Here is an 11712-nt window from a genome sequence, read left to right as displayed (position 1 = left end):
GGACCCATAACTTTACATTTGATTAACTGAAAAATCTAAAACACTTTCTAAAATAACTGAAAATGGACATACGCATCTTGGACAGCTTCGGGGTGAGTAAATCATGGGTTTAATATCATTTTTGGCCTGACTTTCCCTTTAAGAGCAGGTAGCAATACCTTTAATGATTAGTGACTCCAGATTATGAGCATGAGCTACAAACAACATCATGTGTGAAACAAATCGTACTTTATTGAAGTAAAAACATACGTACAAACATACAAACACAGACACATAATACAGTTCAGCATTGGAAGAATGTAAAGGTTTAGTTCTGGGTGTATTTGTAATTCAGATCAAAGCCTAAAACTAACCAATAAAAAAGCATAGAGTTGATCTGAATGGTAAAATAAAAAAAAATGTCCTTCCATTCAATCTTGCACATATCAAAGTAGTATAACACTGAATAACAAAAGCTAATTTTTATTTAATGTTAAGGCATCTAATGGTAGCAATATAAGCAATGTAACAGTCATTCTTCAGCTATAGATATACAGCAAACATTAAACAGCACCAAAAGAGTACCTGGAGATGTTGTTTCACACATATTCATAGCATGGTAGACGATGAACAAAATAATATATGCCTTGTGAAAACCTTCATAAATACCTACTAGCTTACTCAAAAATGTCTCGTATTGTTAAAGTCGCCATGAAACGGAAGTAGTGATTGTCTTATTTTCCCCGTGGAAACGTATATCCAAGTGAAACTGGCTTTTGAAATGAAATGGAGGCAGGGCTGGATTGGATCGTTTGAATTTGGGTAGTGTTGCTAATGGCTAATCTCAGCGATCTTCTTCCTGCCTTACCATATGACCAGAAGTAAAGTTAGATCGTTGTGGGGAGGGGAAATTTGTGTTTTTGATTAAAGCTTATGAGGCCACATTTGTAAAAAAACATTTCCACAATATTCCAAAACAAATTACTATTTTTTTTCATTGCAACCTTCAAGACAATAATGGTTAAATAAAAAATAAATTACATTATGAACAATAACACAAAAAAATACAATAGAACAAACATAAAAATTAAATAAACAGTGCTGTTTATGTTTTGTGGTTGGCCTGTGGTTTTCATGTGAAGAACAGAAACGGAGAAAAAAGTAATCAGAAAATACTGCCTAGTTTTTACCGTTTAAATTGGATTCATTCTTACTAAGGTTACAAATGTTATTTAGTCAAGACAAGGAAATTATAATTTTCTTTGTTTGTGGTTTGATTTACATTAAAATCAGCATCTACTGTCACTTTGTGCACGATCCAATATATTGCTACACACACATTTTATTTCTTAACCGTTTATATAAATTTTTTGTGTAAAAGACTATGTACTACTATAATAGCACCATTTGAGATAATTTAGTGTTAAAATGTCTGTGTCTTTTTGTGCTTAAATATTTAAATTGGCCAATCGGTTGACTGCATCACTGCTTACACATACATTTTAAGCCCACCAGTAATGTGCACTCCTGATTATAAATTGACGTTAATGGATTTGTCTGCAGATCAGCGTGAACTGCACATCTGAATTTGACATCATTTACTGTTATTTACTTATTCATGTTTATCTTTAGCATTATTTCAGTGTTTCTGTAGTCTTGATCTTTTCTTCTGTTTCAGTTCCTTATCAGCATACAGGTGGGCAGGTTTTAAAGTCATTGAAATTAGAGTGATGTAAGTCACAATAATGTTGATGTGTTTTGATTGTTGATCATTTTATACTTAAGGAACATCAGTGCTGCCGGTGCTTCCAGTCTTTAAAGGCTTTTTCATCTCAGTCAACTCTTTTCCTGCAACACATATGAGAGATAAAATCAGATGACGAATAGAAGGCAAACATCTACAAATGCATTCCTGTAGTTTAGTTGGTTTGAATGTTTCAGCTGTTCATGGGTTTAAAGGTCATGGGCTTGAATATGCTGTTGCTTTGGAAAAAATTTCTACCAAATGCATAAATGTGAGACATTGTTTTCTTTGTTGGATTGTAATTCTCAGGTTCACAATCATTGAGATATAAAATGTCAACTAAAAAAGATAAATGAAGACTTAAATAAAGGTTTTCGTTTTCGTTTGTAGTCAATGCCTGCTTGATACACTTTATTTTACTGTGTTACAGTGTAAATATATGTTTAATATATAACTAGGGATTTTTACAGCCGATACGGAGTACAATTTTTTTGTCGCCATGATCGGCCAATACCTATGCTTGATACAGATTCATTGTGCTGATAGGCAAGCTCTTTGATGACTGTTAACATTTATTTTTTAGATAAAGTAATATCACAGATTTTGCCTTTTTTATATTACTTGCAGTAATTATGTAGCCTATATTATTGTTTATATAGAGAATTAAATAAATAAGCGCACCAAATATTAATTCTACAAAGGGCAATTTAATATGCATTTAAAAAGGCTTATTTAGCCTTATTTAGACGAGAAGTTGTGCTTTAAAAGTGTATATTTGTTATTTTTATTGTCAAAAATGACAATCGTTTTGCTACCCTTATGCCACGTTTGGGATTGTTTATAGTCCTTTGAAACTCCGTTGAAAAAAAACTGTTAAGTATTAAATGTTAATGTCTATTAAAGTCGATTAAAATGAGAAAAATCCTGCAATGTTTTTCTCAAAAAACAATTTCTTTTCGACTGAACAAAGAAAGACATCAACATTTTGGATGACATGGTGGTGAGTAAATTATCTGGATTTTTCTTTTAAGAAAATGGACTTATCCTTTAATAGTTTATTAATTTAGAATTACAATAATAAGTCATCATTTCACAAGCTCATGTAACAGCAAGAGAGCAGATATGAGCCATTAAGAATTATTTCAGACAATTAACTGCTTAAAGTGAATTATTACTAAATAAACATACATACACTTTATTTCCATTCCGAGGGTAAAACTGAATATAATGTTTGAGTTTATAATGCTGTGTGTTTAATGTTATCTGAATCTAAAATACTCTACCACAGAAGCACTATAATAAACATCATCACCATTATTCAAATCAGCATCCTTACCCATCTCATCATCATTTATTGGGGGGCCTTCATCTTCCTCTACCGTCTCTCTCTTGCCATCTCTCTCTCTCGTCGTGACACTGTAAATATAAAACACTGTAAATTATAGAAATGTTGATATGAACACTAGTACATGACAATATCTGTGCACTTGTGATTACGACAGAGCAAGCGGAGGCAGAAACAACAATGGAGTATCAAATCATTGTGTCTGTATGTGGCGACCAGAGCTGTACGACAAATGTTTGTAATTTATAGAAACAGGAATAAAAAGAATCTTGCTTGGATGAAAGAGTGAGGAATTCTAATAATATCTATCTATCTATCTATCTATCTATCTATCTATCTATCTATCTATCTATCTATCTATCTATCTATCTATCTATCTATCTATCTAATTTTCTCAACAAAAAAAATCCTGATAAATTTATTCACCACCATGTCAGCTAAAATGTTGATGTCTTTCTTTGTTCAGTCGAGAAGAAATTATGTTTTTTTAGGAAAAAATTCCAGGATTTAATGCTTAATGACCTTTTGATGTCATTACGCAATTACTTGAGGTAACGCTGGTGCGGCACACAGCCGGAGGAAGTAAATGTGTGGTTTAAGTGTGCATACTTTCTATTTTTCTTGCCAAAAATTATAATCGTTTCTTGCCAAAAATGACAATGGTTTTGCAATATAAGTCCCTTATGCCTCATTTGAGATCGTTTAGAGTCCTTTGAAACTGCAATTGTAAACTTCATTAAAACTGTTAAGGGTTGGTGTCAATTAAAACGAGAAAAATCCTGGAATGTTTTTCTCAAAAAACATAATTTCTTCTCGACTGAACAAAAAAAAAGACATCAACATTTTGGATGACATGGGGGTGAGTAAATTATCTGGATTTTTTTTTAATTGACTAATCCTTTAATATTGACTGAGTAATGTGATGTCAGCAATTGAAATATAGTGAAATTAATGCTTGAAATCAAACTGTGATGCTTTTTATCTCATAATAAGATAAAAAAAATGCTTGACCAAAGCTTATAATTATTAGCATAAAGATGAAGAACAGGTTTCTCACACCAGCAGCTTCAGTAAAGCAAAATAAATAGACAGATCATAAAACCGTGAACTGGAGAAAACAGCTACAGTGCTCAGCATAAATGAATACACCCATTTTGAAAATCAAGATTTTTCTCCATTTGTTTGTAAATTTGAGACCAATTTGCTGTTTTTTTACACACCAGTTTTATTAAACATTTATGTTTCTTAACATAAGAAATCAAATGTGTACAAAAATGAGTACTTCCTACAAAAAATCATAAAAACCCAATCTAAAATTTTGGATGGCCTCCATTCTTCATCATAAAAATAGCACAAATTCGTCTAGACATTAAATAAACAAGTTGACAACATACAGTTAGATCTTTTATTCTCCACTCTTGAAAAATCCTGGAGGAAGATGAAGTTCTGCTTGTCTTTTCAGACTCCCATATGGGTTTGAGGTATGAATCATTTTTCCATGTGCTTCTTCTAAAATGAATTAGTTGCTTTATATGTGTGTTTTGGGTCACAGTCATGTTAAAAGGTTGCCCGGTGACCAAGACACAGAGTGATGATTCATCACTCCGAAGTATAGAGAGTTAAAGACCCAATAGTCTTTGCCTTTCTCAATGAGCTCTAACAAAAGACTTTTTGTGCATTGTCTTTACCAGTGGCTTTCTGTGGATGACAGCCATGCATGCATCTGTTTGCACTGTACGTCCATCGTGTGGTGTCATGGGAAATACCCCCAGCCTGACTTTGTAATGATTTACCAACTGTGCTGAACTTGCATAATGCTTTTTTTCCACATGTCTCATTACAAAACACTCTTGACGAGGTGTTAACTTCAGTAAACATCCTGTAGAACACAGAGAGCTTCTCACAAGTCCATCCTTTATTAATTTTTGGATCCCTTTTGTGACAGTGTTCAAACTTATTAGCAATGCTTAACTAATTATCTTGAAACCTTGGCCATTTTGTGCAAAGAAAATCTTTTATTTCTCATGTCATGAGACATTTCTTTACCATGCGGTGCTATTCTGTCACCATTACATGAGAGTGGGTTTTCTCTCTTAAATATCACTCTCAATTGCCAGTAATCCTGTGGCCACCTGTGTGTTTATTAATTATATTCATTATTTCCTAGTGAATTCCTGTTAATTACACTTTATTTAATTTTTTGCTAACACATTCATCCGGGTGTATTTTTGCATCACCTCATTTGATTAAATGGGTTATTTTTTGAATCCTAAAGATGGTCAGTGATTTTCGTTCTTTTGTTAATAAAAATAAATGTTTAATAAAACCATTTTGTAAAAAAGAAAGCAAATTGGTCTCATATTTACTAACAAATGGAGAAAAATCTTAATTTTCAAAGCTGTTGTACTCATTTATGCTGAGCACTGAATATGCTTAAATGATTCTTCAGTTTTTTATGCATCAATGGGTTTCTAACACGAAAGGACAACTATAGCAGATTACGGCTTAGATTTCCATGTTGCAAGGTGAGAAACTTTAATTACTGGACTAGTTTAGCCTTTGTTGCATTTCTGTTTCGATTCTCGACCGCATAAAAATACTTCCTTGGCATATTGCGTTACAAAACATGTGGTGTGTAACTGATAGAATTTCTAGTTTATGTTAAATATCTTATATGGGCTACGTTAATTAAAACAGCTTGTAAGGGCTGACTTCACGTCAGAATCATAACACAAAACAGGAAAAATAAATCACTGCATTGTATTACTCTAGCGTAAGTAGTGCACTTCTATAGTAAGGAAGTGCACATATGCAGATATCACAGCAAATAGCAGTAAATACACACACACCCTTGTTCTCTTCTCAAGTTCACACTACACTACACTGCACTGTGAAACCGTGGATTAAAGGCGGTGCTAAAGACGCAAAGTAAAGACAGGGCGGAACTAAGAGGGCCCAGCTTATGGGGGTTGCACATGCGGCACAGTCTTGGCTGGGGCTCCCAAAAGATCATGAATCATCCTAGCTCCGCCCTTACAACGTCCCGTCCATAGTGACTGTACACATTATATCACTGTTTGTTCCCTGGGTTTGAACCCATGCCATTTTGCACCGCAAACACAATGCTCTACCAATGAACTATACAGAAGCAAATAACAATCACTTCTTAAACTTTTGACAACGGCGGTAAACACTTCCTGACTGCCAGCGGGGCGATCCCCTGAGTGCGTGATGACACATAAAAACTATTAATTAAATTTGGATTTCTGTGTTTGTATTTCCAGTGTTTTGCTACAGTTTTGTATAAGTGAGATGAGTGATAGTTGTTGCATGTACATTATTACTTTACTGTAATAGACACGATTAATTATAAAAACAACTGAATGTGTTAACACATTAACTGTTAACCAATTACACAGTAAAGATTATGATATTACTGTAAATGTATTAACAGTGCTGTTCTTCAGTCTAAATCAGCATAATATGTTTGATACCTGAATATAAACCCAAACAAACACAAAAAACACAACACACAAAAACACAGTTACATCTTTAAATTCAATCTCTACTGTAGCAGATTAAAGATCATTATATAAATCTTATATTAGCTGAAGATGTTTCTTACCTAGTAGTCCTGGAGAGACGTCTGTAAAGAAAAACTGCGACAGCAAGAACCAGAAGAACAACACAGACTCCTGCTATAACACCTTGAGAGCTACTAGAAGACTGATCTTCACCTGAGAGAGAGAGAGAGAGAGAGAGAGAGAGAGAGAGAGAGAGAGAGAGAGAGAGAGAGAGAGAGAGAGAGAGAGAGAGAGAGAGAGAGAGAGAGAGAGAGAGAGAGAGAGAGAGAGAGAGAGAGAGAGAGAGAGAGAGAGACACCACGCACATTTATGTTTTATTGAAATTAAATAAATCTGTTATGCTAATGTGACATAGTGATATGGAACTGTAATGCTGTCTATAGACCTGGAACTAGGGCTGCACGATAATGAGAAAATATGCAATAGATCTGTTGGATTGTGCGGTTGAGACATATCTTGCGATAAATCTTACAATATGTCATTCTTAGAGAATTTCTATTTTCATTTCCTTTAATTTTTATCATTTACATATGTGATGAAATAAACAGGAAATGCATATTCTAAAGATATAATTAAATCTAATTCAGGCTAAAAAAAACTATGCTATACATGTGACAAACAACTAGTAATGTGTGACCATAACGCAGTACTTTGATTTATTGAATATTTATATTAATCTCATAAATCCAACCACTCCAAACTCTCTTTGCTTTCTCTTTGACATGAACAAAGCTGAATGCACTTTACTATTACTTTACTGCAATACTTGTGAACATGACCCCCTTTAAAGGGATTTATTAACATTGTGAGAGGTGTAGAAAGACTAACTTATAATATGTAAAGTATATTAATGATAGACAATGTAGGTCTATGGATTATTAATAGGTCTAAAGTTGATAGGTTTGTGTAGAAGCAGTTAAAATGCCTCTCTTTCTATTCCTCTAATTCGTGGTCGCTCTCTTAAAAGAGCTTAATCCCTCATTATTTCAGATTCATATACTCTTACTCTATATAAAGTATTTAGAGTCATCTTACATAATGACTGTTTGACAGTTTGAGCTATAATGGCTCGCTCAGTGCAATGTGCTTGACATTAACATTGGTTATTTCCTACCATCTTTGTAGCAAACATTCGAGAAACAGAGAGCACGCGAACGCACAGCAAACTCTTTGGAAAAGACACAACGTGCTCGCACGCATACTGTCATTATCACGGACAAAAAGACAAAATTTGATGCCAGATATACGTGGCCGGTTGTTAATATACTTTAGAGAGCCGCCCAAGTAAAGTAAGTGTATGACCCAAGAAAATAAGTCTAGTTTTTAGACAAACAATATACAATTTGAGTGAAATTGTCCTTAAAACAAGCAAAATTATCTGCCAATGGGGTGAGAAAAAAATTGTGAAATAAGATTTCTTTTTTCTTAAACACTTAATTCAAGTAAAATTTTCTCAGTCCATTGGCAGATATTTTTGCTTGTTTTAAGCACAAATTCACTTAAATTGTATATTTTTTTTGTCTAAAACTAGTATTATTTTCTTAGGTCATTTTGCTCATCAAGAAAATACATCTCAATTTAAGAATTTTTAGATATTTTTTACTGAAAACAAGACAAAAAAACTAAGAAAGTCATTTTTGCAGTGAAATTGAGATATTTTACTTTTAATAATTTAATAAAAGGATTTTTATTATATAAAAGTGATCTACTCACCTTTGACATTAACATTGAATGATCTGTGTACAGTATACGTGTGACTGCCGACAGTGATATCTACTTCATAAGATCCAAAGTCATCAGGTCTGATGTTTGTGATGGTGAGATCTCCAGTCTGATCATTAACCTTCAGTCTGCCGCTGAACCTCTCATCATGAACTTCATCATTTGTCTCCTTTCCATTTCTGATTATTTCAGCTACAGTAGAGTTGTTGTGTTTAATCCTCCACACAATCTTCTCATCTCCTGGTTTCTTGGTAACATTATTGTGTAGAATGAATGAATCTCCCTTCATCTCTGTCTTCACTTTATCACCAGACACACCTGAAAAACAAACACAAAGAGTCAAAATCTTAAACAAACAGATGAACAGAGACTTTAATATTAAAATTAAGCAGACTGAATGAAGAATTAAACACAGTCTGAACATTGTCCTGGGTTACACTGTCTACCAGTCTGGAAACAGATCTACTGAACTGCTTTGACTTAGATCTTTGCATTTCATCTGAATTATGTTTGTCCCTGCAGGATGCGGTTTGCAAGGATGGGGAAGGGATTTTTCCCCCACATCTGGTGTTAATAATCCCCTGACGATCCTGTCAAAATCGTGTCTTGTTTTAATGTCTAGTTCATTTTGACAGGGTCCTGACATCCTCGTATAGTTGCCTTGGGTCTGTGTGGAGAGTCACGTGCCCTGCATTTATGTCTTAAATCTTGACCCTGCCCCTTCGTTTCCTTGTTAATTATTCATGATTGGTTTATTCCCTTCACCTGTTTATAATTTTTCCCTAGTTTAGTTTACCGTATTTAATGCCATTGTGTCTGATGTCATTGTGTTGTGCTGTTTCATTGTTTATCTAATGATACGGTCTCGTGTGTGCTTTGTCTGTCATGTCATGATTATTTTCTAGAATTGTCATTGTTTGCCCTCTCGAGGGTTTTTATGTTACAATAAACGTCTTTTATTTACGAGCTGTCTGCGATTGTGTTCAATCCTCCACCACACCCTGACAAACTAATTACAATAAACTGGACTGATACTGTTAATGCTTCCGCTCCTTTAATAAGGGGTAACAGTGTGTCTGTCTAGGTCATGATCCTATTTTAATCCATGCTTGGCTTTTACAAATGTCATCAAGCACCAACAGTCTAATTCAGCACGAAAACACACAAACTTAAAAGGATTCAGAGCTGCATATCATCGACAACAGGACCGTCACAAAAAATAAAAAATTATATAATTGAGAATGGGACTGCAGAAACCGTCATTGGGAACGGAGGGAACTCCCAGGAGGACCTAAATGAGACGACAAGCACCCGTGGATTAACAACTAACATCCTCACTTCTGAAGATACAGTAGGGGGGATGCATTTGGCAGGGTCACTTTGCTAAAGAGAGTCGAGAGTGGCTTGCTGTCACCAAAGATGGGTCAATTTCCGGTTCAGCTTGCTCTGACATTAAAGATTTAGGTCCATATACCCAAGAGAGGCTTTATATGTAGTCTGCATTTATTCATAGTATAAAGGCAACGTCGGCTAAATAAACAAACATGTAAAGTGCCAGTTACACATAAAATGCCTTGAAATTTAGCAGAAAATAGAAGAGACAGCAATTAACTCTTTCCCCGCCAGCGTTTTTTTTTTAAGTTGCCAGCCAGCTCTAGCAATTTTCATGATTTTCACAAAAGTTTAATTCCAGAAAATTTTATTATATCAACAATTATGTGTGTCTGTTTCTCTGGCTGCTTAATTCGCGCGATCCCGCTATCGTTTACTAAAGCTGTTTGTGAACAAGGCACAGCTGCACACACACGGGAGCGATCTGCTTACAGCAAGAGGCAGCGTCACGAGTTCTACAACAACGCTTAGGTGCCCGCAGATGCGCCTGCCTATTAATTGGCCTAATTTTGCAGCAAAATCGGCCAAAGGCAATTTTTTTAAATATGCCAAAAATCGGCCAATTAATCGGCCGGACGATAAATCAGTCGACCTCTACTCCCAACCTTCTGAGCCCGTTCTTCCAAGGTCGCCTGGCAAGACCAGTCTCCACGAGAACACAAGTCCGTTCTTTTGTTCTTGGAATTGAGAAACAGCCAAAGTCAAGTGTAGCTTGTCGCTATCAAACAAATAATTTGGCAAAGATCCTGAAAGACAGACACCCCAATCTCTTTAAAGAGTTCAAGGTAAGTTTTAATAACATCCTATACAAACGTTACAACTTTAATATTTTACTGAAACCCAGCCCCTATATTATGTTTGTTTGAGGCAACTGGCATTAATGCAGTGTAACCTGCTAACTTTATGCTAGATAATGTTTTCCAGAGCCAGTTATTTGTTAATGACGTTCACACTGCATTTGCAACATTATTAACTTCTTACACTCCGAGTCTATTTTGGGGATTTTCGCCTGGATTTGGCCTACCTAATTTCAAAAGCTTCCCATACCCACAAGCAGAGGTGCACATACAAAAGTTTGGTATCATTTTACAGGAAACTAGGGCGGCACGATTCGGAGAAAAAATCTAATTGCGATTTTTCTGATAAAAATTGCAATTCGCGATTTAAAGTGCGATTCATTAGTATATAATAAAAGAGCTACATCCAGGCTTGTTGTGGTGGTTTTAATAGCACCAAAGAAAGATGCTGTGCTACTGTTTATTTAAAACCTCTTAAACATTGTGCCAAGTTGTCTGCAGGACTTTGCTCTTCTGCAGACCAACTTTTTTTTTATCTAAGAACATTAAAATACAATTTAACAAAAATTTATTGAAAGTTTTATTTAAAATAACATATAGGCCAATGTATTTTGGCTGTCACTACAACAATGCTTCTGACAAGCAAATGTTTAGTTTTTTCTTTTAATCATAAGACTATACTCATCTTGTTTTACTTTTCAGGCATCTGTAATAAATGTAAATATATTAGTTATTAGAATCTATGATTTAACATAAGCAAAAAATACAAATAAAACACTGCACAGTCCTCACTGTACGATTTTAAATGTGGAGCTGCAGAAGCTTGTACAGTTAAGATTAAGGAGTGATTTTAATTTTTGGTGTGTAATAAACATTTCTGACACAGAAAGCACCAGGTTACTGTGTGTCACTTTAAGACACAAGACCGCTTTAAAACTGCTCTGCTTTAATATACTGATAAACATCCAGCTGTTTATGTTCACTTAGACAAGAAGGAAAACTTAAGTTTAGTGATCACGCGTGTGCTGACTGCTCTCTGTGTGCACGCTTCATGAACCCTCGTGCCTGTAAATATTCTAAGTGGTGCAGATGTGCGGGTGCAAGAAAGTATAATGTACCTCTTTCGTCTGCTGTGTTCCGGGCTATAAA

General features: G+C 34.8%; 1 protein-coding gene across 1 annotated transcript in view; it reads right to left on the bottom strand.

The window, feature by feature from the left end:
- Positions 1-211: 211 nt before the first annotated feature.
- LOC135721194 (uncharacterized) overlaps positions 212-11712 on the bottom strand; it is a 37736-nt gene continuing 26235 nt past the window's right edge. The window contains exons 3-6 of the mRNA XM_065243379.1: positions 8366-8692; positions 6694-6805; positions 3060-3139; positions 212-1827 (exon numbers count right to left, since the gene is read on the bottom strand). Of these exons, the coding sequence (XP_065099451.1) occupies positions 1760-1827; positions 3060-3139; positions 6694-6805; positions 8366-8692 (587 nt within the window). The 3' untranslated portion in view covers positions 212-1759. The remainder of the gene's footprint in view (positions 1828-3059; positions 3140-6693; positions 6806-8365; positions 8693-11712) is intronic.

The sequence above is a fragment of the Paramisgurnus dabryanus genome, chromosome 24 (genome assembly GCF_030506205.2).
Source record: "Paramisgurnus dabryanus chromosome 24, PD_genome_1.1, whole genome shotgun sequence".
NCBI lineage: Eukaryota > Metazoa > Chordata > Actinopteri > Cypriniformes > Cobitidae > Paramisgurnus > Paramisgurnus dabryanus.
The sequence above is the reverse complement of the archived record's forward strand: the minus strand, read 5'-3'. Positions and strand labels throughout refer to the sequence as shown.